At 32.6% G+C, this 25,034-nt stretch overlaps 2 protein-coding genes across 2 annotated transcripts; one reads left to right on the plus strand and one right to left on the minus strand.

The window, feature by feature from the left end:
- Positions 1-531: 531 nt before the first annotated feature.
- Positions 532-4,660, plus strand: LOC110816524 (NagB/RpiA/CoA transferase-like superfamily protein). The gene is made up of 7 exons (XM_022044754.2): positions 532-1,132; positions 1,811-1,933; positions 2,189-2,547; positions 2,839-3,583; positions 3,666-3,762; positions 3,860-3,914; positions 4,203-4,660. The coding sequence occupies exons 1-7, from the start codon at positions 697-699 to the stop codon at positions 4,263-4,265; spliced, it is 1,878 nt and encodes a 625-aa protein (XP_021900446.2). The 5' UTR covers positions 532-696; the 3' UTR covers positions 4,266-4,660.
- Positions 4,661-5,376: 716 nt separating this feature from the next.
- CYB-1 (cytochrome B561-1) lies at positions 5,377-12,398 on the minus strand. Its single transcript, XM_088209435.1, has 4 exons — positions 12,028-12,398; positions 10,656-10,704; positions 6,043-6,242; positions 5,377-5,934 (listed from the first exon to the last, which is right to left on the minus strand). Exons 1-4 carry the CDS (start codon positions 12,169-12,171, stop codon positions 5,629-5,631), a joined length of 699 nt encoding a protein of 232 aa, XP_088065561.1. The 5' UTR covers positions 12,172-12,398; the 3' UTR covers positions 5,377-5,628.
- Between the last annotated feature and the right edge of the window lie 12,636 nt (positions 12,399-25,034).

Genomic DNA, 25,034 nt, shown 5'->3' on the forward strand with positions numbered 1-25,034 from the left:
TTATGTTTTTTATTTCACAATTTCTTATCCAAATATCATGTGAAGAAATATCTCTTTCTTCAAATGCATGTATATATATGTATTCCCAGATCTGTAATTTTAAGAAAAATCTTTGAAATAGATTTTTAAAAGATTTTTGAGGAGGAAAAATATGGAGTTGTGGATATTTTACTTCAACGTTTAAATCTATTTAAGTTTAAGATAACGAATCAAAGTTGGTAGATTAACTTGTGTTAGTATAATTCTTCGATATTATATTTTTATAAAGAATTAAATTTAACTCTTAAATTTATATTATTAAAAAAAAAACTGTTTTTATATTTAAAAAAAAAAAGTAAAAATACATAATTAATCTAATTTTATAAATTTAAGTATTTTTTTTAAAAAAAAATCATTTATAAGTATATATATGTATATATATATTCTAGTAAAAACTAAAAAGTAGGTAGTATGAGTAAGATGTTATATATATGTACTTGTAGTCTGTAACTCATTACACGTAGAGCAGTGAGTTTCTTTGAAAGAAAGAAAATCAATTTTCTTAAAATTCAAGATTTACTGCAAAATTCAGACAGACGTAAATTTAGTTTTTCTACTTTTTCTCCTCTCAACCCGCTTCTCTCTCCTCTTCCCCTCACTGTCCACTATTTTTCCCGACAAAGTCCTCGTCCCTCAACTTTTCCTCTCAACTCCCAGATGGACCCGCGTCGAACCCCGCGCACAGTGATCGATCCAAAGGTTCGCCAAGTCGGGTTCTTCACCCCTCCTCAGCCGGACCCGATCTCTCATCCTTCCCCTCCGCTTCCGGACCTCTCTCCTTCTGGTAACTCCCTCTCCCCCGTTATGATCCCCCCTCCTCGCCACACTTCCTCCGACCCCTTCCTCATCCGAGCCGTTGCCACCTCCCCAACATCAATTTCGTACACAAGCCGCGATTTTCCTGACGAACCTCCTCTCTCCCCCGCTCTCTCCTCCAAGGTCAATTTTGTAAAATCCCCCGTTGCTCCAACCTCAGCTCTGTCCTCCTCATTTCCCGGTGTAGGGCCCGATTCCGTGGCGACCAAGGCTAGCAGCATTCCTTCGAGCCAGCTGACAACCGTCTCTCTTGTCAATCTGCCTCCCGGCATATGTGGTATGAACATTCTTAACGGCTCTTCCTTCTATGTAAATAATGGTCTTTGTGGAGGAACGTTTTTAGGTGGTTTAAAGCCCAAATCTTCATCATAACATGTAGGACTGGTCTTTTGCTGCAGTTTGAACTGATGTGGATTTCAGTGTGAGTCAGCTTGGTTGCACACGCATTTATAGATATGATTAAGCGTCAGATTAATGATAGAAATGATGCTGGGAGTTGGATTCAGTTGATAGTTGGCGGACGGTTTTTAGGGAGAGTGGTGTTCTGCATTTTAGATGTAAATGTACTGTATGTTATGTAATTTAATGAAGTTAGTGTTCGTTGCTCTTGTCGCCGTTTTCAAATTGGAGCCAAACAAAAGGAAGAATATTTCCCGATAAGAAGAATGAGATTTATAGTTACTTATTGGTACATCTTTAGACCAAAATAAGAACTGGTTTCCTGTAAGTCTTGACTAAGGAATTCAAGAGAATCATTTGTTTATTTGATCATTCCATAAATCAAGCATCTTTATGTTTGTCTTTTCTGTTAGCATGCTGAGGTATACTGCAACATTTTGATATGCTTAGCTGGAATTGGTTATCTTAGACAACTCGACGATTGCAAGATATATTAGTCTTGATTCTATCATTTGAAGAAAGTAAAATTTTTTTTGTGGCCTACAAAAATTTATAGAGAAGCCCAGTGGAGGGGCAACTGAAGTGCAAAAGGAACGACCTGCAAATTCAAAGCCATTGAAGGAGAAAACCTCTAAAGCAGAAAGGCGTGCCCTTCAAGAAGCCCAAAGGGCTGCAAAAGGTATGTGAAACCGTAGTTTTATATATATATATATATATATCCTGTAATGGGCGTCTTAGACTTGCTACTACTTCTTGTGCTAGTTTATCTGTCAAATGATGTAGCATCATCAAGTGAGGCATTTGATGTGGCTTTCTTTTCCTGTATAGAATTCATTCTGTAATCTATCACCTTTTAGTCTCTTGCCATGCCTTATAGAAGAAAAGAAGCTCCAACTAATAGACTTTTACTTAAATGGCATATTGTCAACTAAAGGAAATAAGGTGCCTGGTGGTGCGTCTGAGTTAGCAACTTCAGCACATGGAAAACCAGCTAAAGTCACAAAGCCTCCTTCACAGAAGGGTGATAATGCTACAGTTGGATCTTTAGACAGGAAGGGCGGTGATCGCCCACCTGAGAAAGATAGAAAGAAAGATGTGCCTCATCCACGCATGCAGTATGATGATAAAAGTCGAGTGGAGAAAGCAAAGAGGCGTGCTGTGGTAAAACAAACAGAAGCTAGGAACATTGTTGAATTATTCAGGCATTTGCCGCAATATGAACATGGAACTCAACTTCCCAATCTTGAGTCAAAGTTTTTTCAACTCGACCCAATGCATCCTGCTGTTTACAAGGTATTCATATGAAGGTAGCTTTTCATTTTGAAATTAGAAACATAGTAAATTTGCACTCCTTGTTGAATGTACTGGATTTAAGTGAATGTAGCTGTGTCTTGTCAAACTATATGATATTAGCTAATCATGCTTTTTAGATTTTGTTTGGGATCGAAATCATGAGAAGAACTTTTTAATTATGAAAGGTGGAAGTTTATGTGATAGCTAACAGTGCCTTTGATAAAGCTGCTCTCTATAAACAATCAGAGTGTTATAATCTTCCTAATTGGGACCTTTTGCGAATGTTGTCAGGTTGGATTACAGTATTTATCTGGAGATATATGTGGTGGCAATGCTCGCTGCATTGCCATGCTTCAAGCATTCCAAGAGGTCATTAGAGACTATTCAACACCACCTGAGAAAACACTAACTAGAGACTTAACTGCAAAAATAAGTACTTATGTTTCTTTTCTGATAGAATGCCGACCCCTCTCAGTGAGTATGGGAAATGCAATCAGGTTTCTAAAGAATAGAATCACCAAGTTGCCTTTGGCTATATCAGAGTCAGAAGCCAAAGCAACTCTTAAGGCAGATATTGATCGTTTCATAAATGAGAAAGTGATACTTGCAGACAAGGTGATAGTGAAGCATGCTGTTACAAAGATAAGAGACAATGATGTTCTTCTCACATATGGCTCATCTTCTGCAATTGAAATGATACTATTGCATGCCCATGAGCTTGGCAGAAAGTTTCGTGTTGTGGTAGTGGATTCCCGTCCAAAACTTGTCGGACAACTACTTCTTCGTAGACTGGTGGGAAAGGGCATTAGCTGTACATACACTCACATCAATGCTGTTTCTTACATCATGCATGAAGTTACCCGAGTTTTTCTGGGTGCTTCGTCAGTTCTGTCTAATGGAACAGTTTACTCAAGGGTCGGGACTGCATGTGTTGCTATGGTTGCTCATGCGTTCCGTGTGCCAGTGCTAGTATGCTGTGAAGCATATAAATTTCATGAAAGGGTACAGCTTGATTCAATATGCTCCAATGAGCTTGGTATGCAATTTGGGTCTCTTCTTATATTTTGAATGCTTCATTGTTTTGATCTTAGCGGTTCAAATATGTTCCATTTCTGCAGGTGATCCAGATGACATTTCAAAGGTTGATGGTAGAAAGGAAATTAACTACTTGGATGGCGGAAGCAGTAGTGACAATTTACAGCTTCTGAATCTGATGTAAGTTTTTTTTTGTTAAGAGATAAGCTGCTAAAACTATTGTGTCCCAGACTCTTCACTAACATTTTAAGATTCTATCTTGAATTTATCATTACAGTTATGATGCAACACCTTCAGATTATATTTCAATGATAATCACGGATTATGGCATGGTAAGATTTTCTGATTTTTGAATTTATTTAGTTTTCCATGTGTGATAGAAAGTACAGAATGAAGTCAAGCTTGTTGAACCATTTTGGGAAAAGCTCCTGATGTTTCGAGTTCTAGTATTTCGGGTTTGTCCTAAATATTTGTGTAGCTGTTTTCACCCATAAAAGCTCCTATCCATCTGGGCGCTGAAACTTGTCATGTTTTTTATATATTACCTTCCGTAAGGATGTCTTATGTGTTTATCTAATTTATGCATCATGAGTTGTAAGTCTCTTTTCTGATTGTTTCAGGTACCTCCTACAAGTGTGCCTGTCATTGTACGTGAATATCTGAAAGAACACCTGCTGATTTAGGTGGATCATAATGAATGAGGGAGCCTTCCCAAAATTTTGCCCATCTTGATATATATTTGTCCAGCCAATCAAGGGAATAAAAGGGTAGAAATCTTTTTTCGCATGTTAGCCCTCTTCTTTTTCTCATTCCTGAATAATGCCATCCAGTGTTTGATATTTTGCCCTCTTTACCTGTCTGAGAAGAGTGCAATTCTGATGCCTCTCCGGACAGATCAGTTATACAATCTTTGCTTCTTTTGATGAAGCCTCCTCCATCCATGCTGTGAAACAATTAGAATCTTGAAGCAAATGTGACGGTTTTGTTGCTTAAGATTTTGGATAAACGTTATGGAATTACATGTGTACTGTTATTCAGCAACCTGAAAATATTGGGGACATCTTTAGTTCCATTTTTCTTTTTCCTCTATGGTTTATATATTCGCTCGTTTAGGTTTGTCTACCAGTGCGGGCAGTCTGCTCGGTGGCACTTGTGCTCCCATGAGAAGATTCTGTTGTGGGTTTGATCCACTTATTACCATAAATTTCATCATGTTTTACCAATTAAATTGTTTCTTGAAGATGATATGCAATCATGCATTTTTGGGTTCAGGCAGCCTATGCATTTGTTTCATGAAATGGAGTTGACATCTATGATATTATTCTCATTCTTGATATGTTTAGATATGTTTAGGTAATTTTCTCCACAATAAATAGATATGGATTAAAAAAGTATTCCCACCCAAGTGCTGAAGTATTTGTAATAAATTCAAAAATTTTGTAAAATTCATTTATAAATTGTTACAAAAAAAATTAGATCACACATCAAAATCTTGTAAAATTTGAACAATGTATTTGATAGAATTTAGAATTTAGAATTTAGAATTTATAATCTATTGTTTTAATTCCACACGAAATATGAATAAAATTTTTACTATTTAAAAAAAGAATTTGTCTACAAATTCCACAGTTACAAAATTTATTAAAATTTATTCCCAGCCTAGCTTAAACACCTTATAATTATATACATTCAAACAAAAACCAAATTACTTATTAACCCAAATAAGAATTTTTTTCTCAACGATCCACAGCTCAGAAGTTCCACAACATTCTGGACTGCCTATGATATTCAATATAGATTAAGCAAATTTAATAACTTCAACTTTCTTGGTAAAACCTACAATATTCAACATTGATAACGAGTTAAAAGTCATTTTCTGCTACCCATTTTCACCCTCCAAATGTTTCTGCTACTTAATGAACTAAATTTTGTTTTCGAATTTCTCTCCTATACGCCCATCTTGTGACAAATATATTTCCTAATTCTTAGGGCGAAAAAAAATACATTGATTATAATCCAAAGATTAAAAAGCCAAACAAAATGTGCTTACTCTGATGTACTTCTGATGACTTCACCTTTGCCATTTGGGGGAGTAATTGTAGCTAGGATAACAAAACCACCCAGAAGAACTATCAGAATGCCCAAACTGTTCACCATTAAAGCTTCAGTTGAGTATCTTGATATCACCTGGTTGGTTTGAAGGAATGTAGCTTTCTCTAAAATACCAGTGGTAGCAGCAGCAATAGCAAGTGCATAAATGTAAACCCCAAGGAACACATGCCACGGAAGCAAGCTCGATCGGCTATTTCTGGAGCCACCTGGGTACCAAAATGTTACAAATCCAGCCGCCCACTGTCCAAAAACAACAATTACCAACATTTACATCAGTGTTAGCGGAAGTTGACTTCCAGAGGAAGTATTACCGGGACAAAGGAGAAGAAAAAGAATAAAAATCAAAACCTGGATGCCAAATAGCAAAAGGCAAGCAATGCCTAACCATGAATGCAGGCTGTAAAAATTATCGATACCCTTATCATTGTGAAATTTCAGGGCAGCCCATACACCAACAAGGCTTAAACAAAGAGCAACACATTGTAATGTAAGATGGACTAATTTTTTGAAGCTTTTAGTCCCTGAAACCGTCTTGTAGACCAGCATTCCTGCATCATACATAGCAAACTACTTAGCTGTGTGGTAAATATATCAAACCCATTGATCTTTTCTAGTAAATAAGTATATTTTTGTAAGATTTTGTTTGCATGTATAGTCTGAAGAGTGTCAATAATAATTCCACTCTACCAACAGTGGAGATTCCACTACTTGAGGGTGTTAACCCGAGGGCCTGGTGTGATGATGCCTCAGGTACTTTTATGTGAACAGACCCCTTGACAAACAGAGAGTGGCAACTGCTTCTCTGTTCCTTGATGAGATCGCCGATGCATGGTATCAAGGATGGCTCACTAAGGATGAGGACTTAAGAGTTAGATGATTTTGTAGAAGAACTCTGTAAGAGATTTGGGAAGGGGGAAGGGGCTGATCGGAGAGATTCATAGAAGAATTTAACAAACTAATCTAAGTGGGAACAATGTTGTTGAAGAACTGACATTGCTCTTCTGCTGGCAGATAACACTACCTTGTCAGAGTGTTTCTTCATTTCTAGCTTTATCAGTGGACTAAAACTAAAGTTGAGACCAATGACTAGACTGGTGAAACCTCAGATTCTGATCCAAGCCTTTAAACAGGCTGTGCTGCAAGAGCAGTCTATCATAGAGATTGCCAAGAGCTAGCATTTTGCTGGGCATAGCTCTTTTAAACGCCTCAAACTAACTCTTCGGCAAACCACTGGAGCAAAGTCAGAGAGAGATAAGCAACAGAACCCCAATGTTAAGGGTCCAAAGCAAGATGGAGACATTAAAAGGAACTCAGCCACTTGCTTCCGCTGTGGCAAATAGTGTTTCTTAGGACATCACGGTCGGCCTAAGATTATAATGGCAATTCAAGAATTGGTTGAGGACATGGAAGAAGGGGAAGTGGTATCGGATGACCTTTGACCAGGTAAGGAGGACACTGGTACCTTGTCGTTGCAAGTCATGGAAGGTGTCGCGATGGGAAGTACTCTGAAAATCAAAGGGTTGTTGGAAGGGCAAAAAATTATAATTCTCCTGGACAACAGCAGTTTGGACCCATTCATTGATCTGAGAGTCACCGAAATTGGCCAAACAAAAAGTCTTGAGTGACATGGTGCTCAATGTAATTGCAGCAAATGGGTAGAAGATCTCCAAAAAGGCAGAATATCTGGGGTTAATGTGGGTCGCGTTGAACTATTGTTTTTGCTAGAGCTTCCAAATCGTTGAGCTTGGAAGTCATAATATGATATTAGGCATTGATTGGATGAAATGTTACAGCCCTATGGTGTTTAATTTTGTAAAATCTACAGTGAAGTTCAACTATGGGGCACCAAGATATCCTTGAATGGAACTAAAGGAAGTAACCGTTTGCTGAGTCTCTCCAGAAACACAATCCAGAAACTGCTCAGGTAGAGGCAACGGATAGAGGATAACAGTCTTTTATGTAATGGTCACTAAGATAGCATAGCAAACAACACTATTAAGAACCCAAGTATTGGTTGCAGCAATATGGCTAAGAAAGTTACCGGCTAAATACAAGGATTTCTTCCAATAACCCAGAGGCCTTCCTCCTGTTAGGGCCTTTGATCATGTTATCCCATACAACAAGACATTATCACTGTATCATTTGACATGACCACATTATTCTCGGCCTTCCGAGTTTTGAACTTTGAGTCTTCGGTGCTCAGTTGGGTAACTTCTCCAGTGAGTTTTTTCTTCTCTCTCTCTTCCGCAGATACATCTTGACCGATTGAGACCATTAAATATAGTTGCTTCCACTTACCTTATGACTAATTATCAGAATTTGAGTGGTTTCCAATTCGGGTTTGATGAAAATAATTCCATCAGACCAATATATGATTTCAAAGAGGTCGCTAGTTCTTGCCATAACCGTTCCGTATCTGGTCATCGAAAAGAGAAAAAAAGAAAAAGTTCTTTTAGAGTTCAAATATCCTGCTTTGATATCATGAAAATTTATAATTAAATTTTCTATTTACTATATTTTTATTTATGATACTTAATTTACAATAGATAAATATATAGTAAAAAATTAGAAAGAGTTTTATATGAAATTAAACTAAAATCAGTCCTATAAAAGGAATGATTTCCAGTTACGGAAGTCGATTACAACTCTACTTCATAGGGAAATTTTTTTGAAGATGCCAATATGTACAGGTTCTACAAGAAGTCAGATTCCTACACCTTCACAACAAGGGAAGCTCCAAATTGTCCCCAAACCCCTTTCACATCACACAAAGAGTAGGCAATGTTGACTACGGACTGAAATTGCCTCCCACTACTGCGTTCACCTTGCAATCCATGTCCCTCAGCTCAAGAAGTACTTTCCAGGTAAACAGCTCCACTATACTGATCTTCAAGATTGTGATCCAATGGACTAATGATTGTACACCCAGACAAAATCCTGCAACATAGGCAAATCCTTCAAGATGGGAAAGTGGACCAAGCCTTGGTTCATTGATCTGGGACATATGATGAAGACTGCACTTGTGAAGACTCTGAATTCTTGCACCATCAATTTCCTTACCTCAACCTCGGGACAAGGTTGCGTCCAAGGGGGGAGGTGCTGCCAGTAAAGCTCTATTAATGTATTAAAGGCATACTAGCAAACCTGTGAAGGCTTACCGAAGGAGGAATAAGATGGGGGATAACTAGGTAAGCATGGTGTCAGTTATAACAGATATAGGGGGACCACATACGAGTGTCATTGTAACTAACTTTGTTAATCACCGGTTTCATGGGTATAAATAAGCTCTGTAATGATAATTCAAAATGTACTAGGAAATTTGAATTCAAACCATTCTCAAATCTCTCTACTCTCTCTCTCTTGTCTCTGATCCTTTCTAAACTCTCTTTCTCTTCCTTTCCCACTCACAAGTACTACATTGAGCTCACGTGGAAGCCAAGTGAAAGGTTTCTGACAATAGACCTGCTACTAATCTGAGTTGGTCCTTTTATCTATCATACCCATTATCATATATATATATATATATTTTTTCAATAACCCTTTTATCATATTTGACTGAAGATTCCGACTTTCCCAAGCAACCAGATGGAAACTAAGACATTCTTCTCATTTCAATAGCACCAAGGAGCTCAAAGGCTTGCCGCTTAAAGCTTTTCAAAAACTTATCCCAAATACATAATACAGTCTCTCAATCTTCCTGGTCCCTGATTCAGATGTCGACTTCTTCCTCAACTTGCTAGAAACTTCAGTAAACTCCCACCTTCAAAAGGTTCCACATCAGCATCCCCATCTCCTTTCCACAGTGGTAACTAGAGTCTAGAGATTGTGCCTGCTTAGCTAGAGTCACCAGCAATTGGTGAAACTGCGGAGGTAGAATCACACTCACTGTTGATTGTGCCTCTCCAGGAAGAAAAAGTTTGGCTGCAGAAGAAAAGAAGTCCTCAGGAAAATGGAAAAAGAACTCCCATCCATGTTAGTTATTTCCTCTGAGTCTAAAACACAAAAATTAGCCTTGCTAAGGATAAAATAGATTCATGCTACAAATGACGTCAGATGAAAGACGAGGGTATATTCTTTGTTCAGCAGCTCAGACCTCGTCTCTGATTATAATATCAGATGGCTTAGACAGCCTGTTGGAATGAGAAATATAGCAGGTTTTTCAGACATACACATCTTCCAAATGAAATTCCGAACATCTGTCAGAGAAAAAAGGACGAAAAGATCGGGAGACTTTGAATTTGAACCTTAAAGACTTTTTTCTATACAGCCACATGGAGTTGTAGGTCAGAGGAATATGTTTGGCTGAAGTCTCTTCTTCCATCTCTTAGGAATATTTGCCCTCAAATCAATATTGAAAGAATTAGTTTGGACTTTTTTAAACAACCAAGCAACCATTTTCCACAATTTAGCTCCTCCCTCCTCCCCCCAATCTATCCCACCCACACACACACAAACACAAACTCACTACCAGCTATAAAATTATTAAAAAAGTAATGGATATTGAAATAAATTGCATAAAATTTTCTCCATACATACATGTGTTCATTCATCAGCACTGTAAACCTTTACGTATTTTACATTCCTTATAAACAGAACATATCATATGTAGTTACCATTAATTTAGACAAAGAAGAAGGGATCATGCAAATAGGATTTAATACTTCTACTACACATTAAAAAATTGCTAGAAATGATGCAATAAGCATGAGTGGTGCTTATTACACCTAGAACAATCATTACGTGTGATTGAGTAGTCATCAGTCAAAAATAGAATATAACAGTCATTTCCAAACAAAGAAGGTAAGAATCTATTTTATTAATCCTTATGTCCTTCCCCATTTGTGCAAGAAATACAATGACATTTCCGTATCCATTTAGAAGTATGGGAAAAAGGTGACTTTCAAAGTAAAACCCCTTTTATGCCAGACTACAAGTGCTGAAAACAAGGGAAAAGCACTTACCTTCACCATTTAGAAGTACAAGTCCAATCACCATTAAAACCGGATGGACCTAGAAAAGATAATAAAATAAGTCAAGCAACCTTAGACTAAAGGGCAAAGAGAGAATGAAGATAGCTCACACAACAGCAAAACATTTTATTGCTGAATCAAGTCCTCCCCACCTTCCCTCAAGAACAAAAAAGAACAGGAAATTGATAATCTTACCAAACCACAGCTATAGTTCTCTAATCTAAGGAAGCACATAATTTATCTCTGTGTATGAAGATGACCAGAACACTAAAGAAAGAAAGTGGAAATTCAAGTTCAGTATTCTTTCTTAACAATATATTGCACCACCATCCTATTGGGATAAAAGCAAATAACTTCTTACTTTCGGTAAAATAAAAGGTAGTATATTTGCCTTCTCACCCTATTCCTTATCCTTCGTAGAGATTTAAAGAAAGAATATTAATTCTTCTTTCCATTTTGCTCTTCTTAAAAAATTCAGAATTGTTGGCAAGGAAGCACCACAAAAACAGAATGGACAATGAAGTTACTTTTAAACCAAATTCTCGATTTGTTCCTTTGGGAAAGGCGACATTTGCTATAAAAAAAAGCACTACAATTCTAGTTTTCACCAAAAGATAAACCAAGTGATTTTCTTGTTAGCTTTGCTAATCAATCTATAAAAAAAAAAAGCTATTTTTCCAATGAAAAACAATAATGAAGTGCATGCTGAGTTACTTCTGGAAAAGAATGAACGCCTGAAGTTTATGGCAATTCTCTTTAATTCAACATAACCGTAGTCCTGTACTCCAAAAAAGCATCTTTTTCAGATGAAATATACTAGCTTTTAGCACAAAATTCATACAGAAGAAAACTATTTCCGCAACCAAAATAGTATCAGCTGACACCTCAGGTAGAAAAATGGTAACTGAAGCAACAGATCAGTAAAAGAAAAGATCCCCATATACAAGTAATGTTACACGCACAAAATTCTGCACAAAATATGACCTACGAACTAACCTGGCACTACAACTGAAAAGCACAAGTCAGGTAAATTTTTTCTATCTGCATTTGCTATCACGAATATCGTTACAAGATCATTGTAGTTTTAGCATTTCTTTTACTATATTTACACAAATACATACACATTTATATTGCACAACCAACTATTCGACACAATTGTAGAACACAGACGATCAGTGTAATCCCATGACCACGTCCTAGGGACATACTACCGCTAAAAATTATTTTTTGCTAATTAAAATTAATATGCGTTCATTTCATTATGTCATTTTTTATACCAAAACGAATAGAAATTTAAAAGAACCAAGCAAAACAAATGAAAACGAAAAAGAGAAACGGGTAGTAAGAGATTCTATGGGTTTACGTTGAAGATGAGATCTTTATTGTCGGAGATGAGAGCTAAGCCTCCTCTGTAATGAACAGTCCATGTCAGTACCAAAGCTGCGATGACGAGGCCCATTATTCTCAATATCAAGAAGATCGGAAATCCAATTACAGGAGGCGCCATTCTTCTTCAGTTTTGAGTGGGCAACTAGGGATATAACTGTATCAAATTCTAGGGTTTGTTAATTTTCTGTGCAACCGTAGAGAATCTGAGAGAAAAGAGATTAGATCAGAGTTCGGTTATTCAAAGTTTGAGTTCAAATTTTCAATCGAGTGCCATTTCAGCACTAACAACAGTCGGAAAACTTTTTTGGTCGGGTGAGATTCAGTTTACCGAGTTGACTTTTCTTCCGTTTTGGAAAACTTTTTAATTTTATTAATAAAATAATTTATTTACACAAATAAAAATATTAGTAGCTGGGCCCCGTTGCAGCCCAAGCGAGAAGCTATTGGGCTGGGTCTGTTGTAACAAAAATGGGCCACCTGGTTCTGCAAAATACTTCCGTAATTGTAAAATTTCACAAATAATGTAATAATAAAAAGAATAATAAAATAAAGCCAATATATATTTGTCTCGTATCGCATTAATATATCTGACAAATTTATACTTAAATTTAGATTTATCACACCAAAATCAAACGATGAAAATTAATTATATTATAGTACAACCCTAAGAAAATATTTATATGAAAGAATAATTATCCATATATTTAATTCGTAGTTTAGAACTACCGCAAGATTCTTTGAAGTTAGAGGGTTTTAAACCTTAAGCATCAAATAATATAAAATATAAGTTCTTATCCGAAATACAACCTCTTTCGATTCCCTATAAGATTATTTCAACAAAAATTATTATACATGTAAAAACAACGATCATATAATTAATAATAAAAAGACTTATTAGGATTTAATAGTTAAACATTCATTATCTAACACAAAATATATTTGTTCTTAAAAATCATTAAAAACGTTTTACGCTCTTAATCTGTAGTAGTGAATATGCATTTTTAATATTGCACGCAATAATTCTATAACTTACATTATATACTTATAGTTCATGATCTATACATCATCAACATCCACCGTACATATAAAAGTAAGAGTTGTTTATCTTACATGTATAGATATATATGTATTAAATATCATTTTGCATGTGTGTATAACACTTGGAGATATATAAGTTTGACTATATTAAAATTGTTAAAAAGTACTATGTGGACTTCTAACATTCGAAGTAAAAGATAGAACTTGTTAAATCTCTGTTTATTATCTGTATACTAAAAACATGATGCATGATAGCTTCTTTGTAATCTATAACTTCAAAACATATTTCCCATATAAATTACTGAATTTAACAAAATATTTATTTATGACGTCTTGGTAATATGTTTATCGTCTAACTACTAAAGACACAGTATTTATATTTAACGGCCAGTGATTTTTTTTCCTTAGTGTATACAAACTAATTTTGGAGCAATAAAGTTTGTTTTGGTAAAATGCTATCAAATTTTTCAATATTAATTTCAAATCGTGCCAAGAAACAAGAGTTTTATAAAAATGGCAATTATTTAATTTTCTCTCCTAACTCCTTTAAAATTTTTACCTATTGAAATAATATGTGGAATGTCAAATATTTTGCGACTATAAAAGAACAGTCTCAAATGTAAAAAATTGGTCATACTTTCCAAGTCAAAGATATATTCACATTTAAATGAATAAAAAGATATAACTAGTAAATAATTTATAATAAGAATGGACTTGAAATTCCACAAATTTATTTTCATCTAGATATGGAGAAGGGATTACATCATTTCCACATTTGAGTTTAATCACATATACGAACAGTCCACCTTATTTTATAAATAGGGAGAATCATATTTTCTTTACCCATTAAGCTCTGATAATACTATTCTCCTCAAAATACAAAAAGAAACACTCAATACAAATTATAGTTTCTTAAGCATGGCAAGACAAACTTGCACCCACTTCTTGGTTCTTGTCCTTATTTTCTCAGGTTTGTCAAATATCAATTCAAATTACAATTACAAACACTCAGAACGTTTTTAAAATATAGATAATAACTTAGTATTACATTTATTTTCTTTTCTTACAGGCTTTTATATTTGATAATCAATATTCAACCACAAAAAATTTCATAAAGTTGTTTTAAGTTTAATCTTTCTGATAATTAATGCATTATGTATGTAACTTAGATGGTTTTAATATTTATTTTTTAAAGTTAGCTATCATTAGATAATGTTGTGTGCTGAGGGTAATTGACGTTTTTCTCTTTGAATTGATTACAGTTCTTCTCGTTGTTCCTTTAGTTAAAGGACAGAAGAGATGTACGAAAGTATTAAATCCCAACGACTGTATCCTTGCAAATTGCAGGGCACAATGCCTGCAGCAATATAATGGAAACGGACAATGTATCGAAAACCCACCTGGTTCTGCAAAATATTTTTGTGATTGTGTTTACAATTGTTGAGTTTAATTTAACCATACTTTTGTGTGAGGTTAAATTTTATTAATCATATGATATCAAAAAATAATGAAAGTAATAATAAAATATTGTTATTATATATTTACTTTGTGTATAATTAAATTTTAAGTTATAATATCAAAGTCAATTGATGAAGATTAATTATAATATAGTACAATTCTAAGAAAATATTTATATGGGAGAATAATTAGCCATATATTCAATTTGTAGTTTAGGACTAGTGCAAGATTCTCCATAGTTGGAGGGCATCAAAACTTAAGCACATCCCAATTTGTACTTTGAGATTTTCAACACCATTTGGATACCTATAATATTCCACGATATGGAATACTAGTGGCATAAATAATTATTAGCTTAAAAACTTCTTTGCAACATAGATAAAATTCATTTCTATATACTTTAAATTTTAAATATAAGGAGCTCTCTTTGACTAAGTGATTTTATTCAAAGTCTAAAACATAATTATATATATATATATATATCCTTTTGGTGCTTTCATATAGATCTTAAGTTTCATAAGGCTATCAAATAATATAAAATATAAGTCTTTGTTGGAATATAACCTGTAAAGATCCGAAACTAAAAGTGAAATAAATTCATAAATTTAATGCGAAAGCGATTAATAGAATTAGGACATACATTCTTTACACAATAATTTAGAATGTCCAATAGGACTACGAGAATGTTCATTCTAAAAGATAAACAAAAACTAAAAAAATAAAACGAATAACTAAACATTCTAAGACAACCTTTACTAGCACTTGAAGGAATCTAGATAGTGAACTACTCTCAACCATCTTGCTTATCAGGATCTGAATTTTGGTCCTCTTGATGTAAAATAGTTAATGAAAGAGTGAGTTATACTAAACCAGTAAGAATATCATGCTAATCACATATACGAAAAATTGAATTTTGATAAAAATCATAAAACAACTAATGGAGCACTTAATTTAAGTAAATTCATTTAATAAAAAAAAATCGTTTATTCCAAACTTACCGTAACGAGTTTTCTAAAATAATTTATGAAAACTCATATCTATATCACTCTTCACTTTCACATATAAGAGAACAAAAAATAATAACTTTTTTTCCTTACTAACTTATTGGCACCGCAGAGGGTCCATAAGGGTGTTTCCCCTACTCATGAATCTAATAACAAATTTTAACAACTAACCGGCCGTTCTCATACTCCATATGATAATGGGCGTCAAACATTTCATCGTCTCGATGCCTGATTCTAACTAATGAACTCAACCATGCAATTCATTCAAATTAGATTATATATCATCTTAGTATGATAATAATTTATCACTAGCATCCAAATAACCTGAACAATTACGAGTTCTTGAATCTTGAGTGACAATATGCTATTATGCTATATGCACAACGGGTCTTGTTAAATAAATAACAGATAACAATATTTGTATGCATTGCAAAATATACAAATACTGAATCAATCTCTAATATAATTAATTAATCTCTCATATTTCATTTGTCTCAACAAGTGTCAAAAGTGTATTAACCACGAAATAATATTAAATTGATTCTCGTTGGGAACGATATTTTATACTCATTCTCAGTCATTTGTTTAACTAGTATAATTTCTAGTAGAAAAGGACTTTTCCTATATGTCACTACACCTTTATCTTTCTCTCATATCGAAAGGGTTTGTGGAAGACCCTAACTTCCATTTCTGTTTGTTGAAATCAGAAGAAAAAGAAGGTAATAAACCTTTTTTGTGTAATTTTGTACAATTGAAGGAACCTAATTCATGCTTTTATAATTGTATCTATTTATTATTTGCACCCATAATGATAGTATTTATAATTACAAAGCTTTTTTTCCTATTGAAATTCATAAATTGGCAAAAGATCAAAATATTTATGCCAAGTTGGTAATATATTTATTGTGCCCCTTCTCAAGATGACAATGTTTATATTTACATTGTTTTTTAATATGTACAACTTATTTTGGGCTAATAAAATCAAATCAAGTTTAGTAATGTGTTATCAATGTTTGAATATTAATTCTAGAACCCCACAAAAAGACAAGAATTTCTAAAAAAAAATTAAGAACAATAATTATTGAATGAATCATAATTATTTTAAGATCTCTACATCCATGATAATATGTGGAAAATGAAATATTTTTAGCTATAAAAGAATAAAATGTACAAATTTTGTCATTATTTCAAAATCCTTGTACATACCTCAAATATATACTTTCTTATAAGTGAATAATAAAAAATATAATTAGCAAATAATTTTTTAAAAAAAAGAAGACAGAAAATCCAAAAGAATTATGAACTTACTCTAAAAAAATCCAAAAGGATTATGAATTTATTCGAGAATGAATTTTGTTTCCATATTTATGTTTCTTGACATATATGAATAGTTTATGCTATTCTATAAATTTCGATGCACCATCTTCTTTTTACTCATTGAGTTTTTATAATATTTTTCTCCTTGAAATACTAAGAAAAATATTCAATACAAATTAAGGTATTACAAGCATGGCAAAACAATCTTACACTCAATTCTTGGTTCTTATCCTCATTTTCTCAGGTCTGTCCAATATCTATTTACAGTACAATTATAAGTATTGAGATGCATAATAATAATCTAACGTTATATTTGTCTCAGATAGACTTTTAATATTTTATAATCAATGTTCAAGTATAAAAAATTTCACAAGTAGCTCATGTATAATGTTTTCATACTTAATAAATTGTATATATAAACGAGATAGTGTTTATATTTTTTTCTGGAATTTAATATAAAATTAGATACTGTTATTATACTAAACGTAATTGACATTATTTGTTTAAATTGATTGCAGCTCTTTTGGTTGTTCCTTTAGTTGAAGGACAGAAGATGTGCGTGAAGGTATTAGATCCGAATAACTGTAACATTTCAACTTGCCAAGAACAATGCTTAAAGCAATATAATGGAAATGGAGTATGTACCGAAAGGCCACCTGGTTCCGCAAAATATTTATGTAATTGTATTTACAAATGTTGAGTTTCATGTAACCATCATTGCTCAGAACTTAAATTTTATGAATCATATAATATTATAAAAGTACTAATAAAATAAAGTTATTATATGATTATTTTGTGCATCGCGTTCATGTATCTGACAAAACTATACTTAAATTTTAAGTCATCTTATCATAATCTGTAACGGCCTTGGAAATTTAAATGAAGATGTATGTATTAAAAATCTCAAATGCGGAAGCGTAATAAAAATTTTGATTAACATCCCTTACACAATAACCAAAAACGTACTCAAAATATGAAAGAATAAGCTAATTAAAAGAGATACTCGAGATAAAAACTATAAATAAAGGTATAAGGTCCTTAGGCGTCTAACTCGCCGTCTTCCTGCGGAACGGGCTCGGGAACCACGTCTTCCTGATCTGAAATGGTTAAGTAAGGAATGAGCTACACTAGCCCAGTAAAGATATCACACTATCTCACTGCCACAGAAGTAAAGGTCGGTAGAAAACAAAAACGACCAATGGAACATAATTTATAACAAACTCATTTATTAACATAAAAACCTTTACTGTCCACTTACCTCGGTGAGATTCATAAAAATAACATATGAAAACAATAACATGATAATCATCATAAAATCACATTGATTTTGTAACAGGACACATGTCCTACTTTTGTACTTCAATAATCAGACAATAAATTTCTTCTTTTACCAGCCTACTCGTATCCATAGGGATCCATAGGGGGTTCCCGCTACACGTGAATCATTATCATTAATAACCTGATTCCAGGGCCGTCCCCATATCCCGTCCGGTATGGGTGCCAAAACCATAAATCTTCATACCCCGTCCGGTATGAGGGTGAAACGGGCCGTCCTCATATCCCGTCCGGTATGAGCGCCAAAACACATGAGGTCTTCATACCCCGTCCGGTATGAGAGACTACGTTCCCGATAGGGTTCCCTACGGACCCAGTCCGTCCACCATCTCCCAAGATATCTAACCAGGCTGTCCACATTATCCATTTATCAATTCACATAACATTTTTGCATTTTTCCTTGATCTCAATCATCCAATCATACACAACATGTAAACCAGTAATTGACACCAAATAAGACAATACAGTATTGGATTCACCATAATACAAACCATAATAAAAGAAACTATGATTCATGCATACGAGACCATAAAATAATTACATCAAACATCATACTGTATTTAATACTGAAAATTAGATCAAACAACAACTGACCAACGATGTATCAGACTCGAACTCTATTGGCAACCTTAATCAATTATACATTTATAAAGTCACAAAATACCGTTTAATTATTTATTAAGCTTTAATACCGTGATAAGGAATAGGGTGAGGGGTCCTTACTTGTTTTGGGTCTAAAATCGGCTCTACAGTACCCTACGGGCTGTCCCTAAATTCTCTGAATTTTCTCTGAAAAACTGAAATGCACTACCAATACCTGCACGTGTCCCAAAAAAAATCTCAAATCAGACCTAGGGCCTTTTTCGGCCAATATCGGAATTTCGGGCACGGCGGCTCCGCCGTGCTCCGGCGACGGCGATCCGCCACGAGTTGGCCGTTTTCGACCGAATTCGCCCAAACTTGCATTGGTCCCTGCGATAAAACAACCATAGGGCCCTCGGTGGGCCAAAAAATTATGAAAAATCGAGACTTACCGGCGGCGGTACTCTCGGGTGCAGCGGCTTCTCCGGCGTGAGTCGCATTTTGATGTTTTACTCCGGTCAACCTGTAGAGAAAAGAACGGTGATCATAGTGGTATAAAAATTGCATCGAATGGAGACTGGGAAGGGCCTCATCGGAGGCAAAAACAGAGAGAAGCTGTGGCGGCGTCGTCGGACTTCGGCGGGATTTTCCGGCCGATTGGCCGGTGGTTTGGCTCCGATTTGGTCATAGGCGGATTCAGCATCGAAAAATGAGCTAGGGGGAGAAAATTTACCTCGATTGGCGGTCAGAAAATTCTCCAGTGCGGCGGCGGGTGGCGGCGGCCGGCGTCTAGTTCTTTTTCTCCGGCGAGGCACTGACGGCTAGGGTTTCTGGTCGGGTGTGGGTAGGGTTATTTATACCATTTTCCTTTTAATCTCAACCGTCCATCAAGATTAAATCTAGACCGTCCAATCGTGATTTATTTGGGATTAAATATGGGCCGTCCATCGCGATGCGATCTGAGCCGTCCGTGCCTGATCGAATCTGGACCATCCATACGTATGAAATCTGGGTCGTCCGTGTGCACATTTGATCTGGGTCGTTCGTGCGCGTGAGAACGGATCTGGACCGTCCGATCACGCGCACGCGAATCGCCCACGTGGCCCATCCTGTGTCAGCGTTTTCTTGCCACGCAGCGTGTCCTGGTTAGCCGGGGCTACTGACGGGACCGCTGACGTGGCTGCTAATGTAGCACAACTTTTTCAAATTGCGTTTTAACCCTCAGTTTCTGATTTTCTTTTCAAAAACACCCATAAAATCCAAATTTTCACTCATTTTTCCCAAAATCAATTTCAATTAAATTCAAATAATATTTTTACCCAATTTTATCATTATTTTTATTTTTATTTTCATTAAATTAAATTAAATTAAAATCTAAAAAATTCAAATACAAAAAAAAATAAAAATAAAATAATATTAAAAAAAATAATTTGGTTGTTACATAATCAATTGATAAAGATTAATTATATCATAATACAATCATAAGAAAATATTTATATGAGAGAATAATTATCAATGAATTTAATTCCTAGTTTAGGACTATCTGCAAGATTCTGTACAGTTAGATAATTTTAAATTTATACGCATATCGAAACTTATATTCGATATTTTTTTATATAATCTAAAACCATTTGAATACATATAATACGGAATACCAATGATTAAAAAAATTGTAAGCTTAAAAGTGTAAATGCAATTCATTTTTATCGACCTTTCTAAATGTTAAATAAGAGAACTCTCTTTAACTAAGTAATTTTACTCGAATTATAAATTTAGATAAAATCCAACTTAAATCCACATCGAACCATCCAAAATTTAAAACACTGATTTCGAAGGGAAAAAATTTTCCTTAGGCACTAAAAATAATAATAATTTTAAAATGTTCTTTTTTTTTTTTCTACCCTAACATTCAACTGTTCATCATTTTTCTTAATAATAATTATATTGCAATTTTAAATTTATATTCACATTTTCCTGATTCATTTTGGTAGGTTTAAATCCAAAAGGATTATGAATTTTAATCTAAATCTGGAGAAGGGATTCTGATTCCATATTTATGTTTCTTGATATCCTTTGAAGTCCACCAAATTGTATAGATAATGTATTTATCTATACAATTATAATATTCAAAATCCATGTATTTATTTCAAAGATATACTTCCTTATAAATAGATATTTCAAAATCAATAATTAGCAAATAGTTTTTTTTTAAAAAAAAAACAAGACCAAGAAAATCCAAAAAATCATGAATTTAATCTAAATTTGAAGAACGGATTTTGTTTCCATATGTATGTTTCTTACCGTATACAAATGGTCTATGTTATTCTATAAATTTGAGGCACCATTTTTTTTTATCCATTGAGTTTTTATTCATTAAAAGTACTAATAGAATCGCTCGATATAAATTAAGGTGTTCCAATCATGGCAAAACAAGCCTGTGCCCAATTCTTGGTTTTTCTCGTTCTTTTCTCAGGTTTTTTCGCTATTCTTTACAAACAATTACAAGCACTTATATGCTTTTAAAAAATAAATAATAATTTCGTGTTGGATTTGTCTCATATACACTTTTATATTTTATAATAAGTATTTAAGTACAACAAATTTTACGAAATAGTTAACGTTTAAATTTTTTATATTTCGTAAATTATTTACTTAAGATAGATGACGTTTATATTTTCTTTTTTGAAGTTTGTTTATAATTAGATATTGTTATATGTTAAAAGTAATTAACATTTTCTTTTTAAATTGATTGCAGTTCTTTTAGCTGTTCCTATAGTTGAAGGACAGAAGAGATGTCAGAAGGTATTAGATCCTAATGATTGCATCCTTGCAAACTGCAGAGCAGAATGCTTAAAGCAACTTAATGGAAATGGACAATGTATCGAAAGGCCATCTGGTTCTGCAAAATATTTCTGTAATTGTGTTTACAATTGTTGAGTTTGATTTAACCATGCTTTATGATGGAGTTAAATTTTACAAATAATGTAATAACATAAAAATAATAAAAAGAATAATAAAATAAAGTTAATATATATTTGTCTCGTATCGCATTAATATATTTGACAAATCTATACTTAAATTTAGATTTATCACACCAAAATCAAATGATGAAAATTAATTATATTATAGTACAAACTTAAGAAAATATTTATATGAAAGAATAATTATTCATATATTTAATTCGTAGTTTAGGATTAGTGCAAGATTCTTTGAAGTTAGAGGGTTATACTCGAGAACTTTCACATAATTTAAAACCATTTGGATACATATGGTCTTCCAAGATATGAAATATTAGTGGCATAAAAATTGTAAGCTTAAAAAAGCTTCTTTGAAACATAAATGAAATTCATTTCTATATACATAATTGTATATATATATATATTTATTATTTGTTGGTGCTTTCATACCTTAATCAATACTATTCTTATCAATTTATATTGGGTGACCCTATTATAATTAATGAATATAAGGCAAAATACATTTCTCTATCTTCTATATAGATTTTAACTTTTATTAAATTATTAAATAATACAAAATATAAGCTCTTATTCGAAATACAACCTCTTTCGATTTCCTATAAGATTATTTCAACAAAAATTATTATACATGTAAAACCAATGATCATATAATTAATAATAAAAGGACTTATTAGAATTCAGTGGTTAAATATTCATTCTATCTAATACAAAATATATATGTTCTTAAAAATCATTAAAAACTTTATACGTTTTTAATCTGTAGTGAATATGCATTTTTAATATTGCAAAGAGTAAAACGCAATAATTCTATAACTTACATTATATACTTATAGTTCATGATCTATACACCATCAACATCCACGGTACATATAAAAGTAAGAGTTGTTGATCTTACATGTATAGATATATATGTATTAAATATCATTTTGCATGTGTGCATAGCAGTTGGAGATATATAAGTTTGACTATATTGAAATTGTTAAGAGTACTTTGTGGACTTCTAACATTCGAAGTAAAAGATAAAACTTGTTAAATCTCTACATATTGTCTGTATACTAAAAACATGATGCATGATAGCTTTTTTGTAATCTATAACTGCAAAACATATTTCCTATGTAAATTACTGAATTTAACAAAATATTTATTTATGACGTCTTAGTAATATGTTTATCGTCTAACTACTAAAGACACAATATTTATATTTAACGGCCAGTGATTTTTTTTCCTTAGTGTATACAAACTAATTTTGGAGCAATAAAGTTTGTGTCGTGTTTTTGTAAAATGCTATCAAAGTTTTTCAATATTAATTTCAAATCGTGCATAGAAACAAGAGTTTTTTAAAAATGGTAATTATTTAATTTTCTCTCCTTACTCCTTTAAAATTTTTACCTTTAAAATAATATTTGGAAGGTCAAATATTTTGGGACTATAAAAGAAGAGTCTCAAATGTAAAAAAATTGGTCATACTTTCCAAGTCAAAGATATATTTACATTTAAATAAATAAAAAGATATAATTAGTAAATAATTTATAATAAGAATGGACTTGAAATTCTACAAATTTATTTTCATCTAGATATAGAGAAGGGATTACATCATATTTTTAGCTATAAAAGAATAAAATGTACAAATTTTGTCGTTATTTCAAAATCTTTGTATATACTTCAAATATATACTTTAATAATAAAAAATATAATTAGCAAATAATTTTTTTTTTTTAAAATTCAAAAGAATTATGAACTTACTCTAAAAAAATCCAAAAGGGTTATGAATTTATTCGAGAATGAATTTTGTTTCCATATTTATGTTTCTTGACATATATGAATAGTTTATGTTATTCTATAAATTTCGAGGCACCATTTTCTTTTTACCCATTGAGTTTTTATAATATTGTTCTCCTTGAAATACTAAGAAAAATATTCAATACAAATTGAGGCATTCCAAGCATGGCAAAACAATCTTGCATTCAATTCTTGGTTCTTATTCTCCTTTTCTCAGGTTTGTCCAATATCTCTTTACAGTACAATTACAAGTATTGAGATGCATAATAATAATCTAACATTATATTTGTCTCATATAGACTTTTAATATTTTATAATCAATGTTTAAGTATAAAAAATTTCACAAGTAACTCACGTCTAATGTTTTCATACTTGATAAATTGTATACATAAACGAGATAGTGTTTATATTTTTCTCTTTAATTTAATATAAAATTAGATACTGTTATTATACTAAACGTAATTGACATTGTTTGTTTAAATTGATTGCAGCTCTTTTGATTGTTCCTTTAGTTGAAGGACAGAAGATGTGCGTGAAGGTATTAGATCCGAATAACTGTAACATTTCAACTTGCCAAGAACAATGCTTAAAGCAATATAATGGAAATGGAGTATGTACCGAAAGGCCACCTGGTTCCGCAAAATATTTATGTAATTGTATTTATAAATGTTGAGTTTCATGTAACCATCATTGCTCAAAACTTAAATTTAATGAATCATATAATATTATAAAAATAATAATAAAATAAAGTTATTATATGATTATTTTGTGCATCGCGTTCACGTATCTGACAAATCTATACATAAATTTTAAGTCATCTTATCATAATCAATTGATAAAGATTAATTATATCATAATACAATCATAAGAAAATATTTATATAAGAGACTAATTATCAATGAATTTAATTTTTAACTTATAACTTAGGAATAGTGCAAGATTTTGGAGAGTTAGAGAGTTTCAAATCTTAAGCCTATCGAAACTTATACTCGAAATTTTTTTTACATAATCTAAATTCATTTGGATACATATAATATGAAATACTAGTGGTAAAAAAATTGAAAGTGTATCGAAACTTTTTTGGGTATCTATTATTTTTAAAATTTTAGATCGGAGAATTTTTTTTAATTAAATAATTTTACTCCAGTTATAAATTTACACCAAAATTTAAAACACTGATTTTTAATGGAAAAATTTTTTAAAGCACATTCATTACGTACAGTAAATAATTACTACAGTAAAAATAATAATAATATTGCAATTTTAAATTTATGTTCACATTTTACCGATTCATTTATAATCATTAAATTAGACGACAATTTTATCAAAATTATTAATAAATATAATTAGATGTATATTTATAATCATTAAAATAAAATCGGAATGATGTCAAAATTATTAAATTTTATATAATCATTAAATGAAATTATTAAGTGTTTTTTTTTATATATACTATTATTATTATTATTATTTATAATTATATCAATTGA

The sequence above is a fragment of the Carica papaya genome, chromosome 1 (genome assembly GCF_054855325.1).
Source record: "Carica papaya isolate Zhongbai chromosome 1, ASM5485532v1, whole genome shotgun sequence".
NCBI lineage: Eukaryota > Viridiplantae > Streptophyta > Magnoliopsida > Brassicales > Caricaceae > Carica > Carica papaya.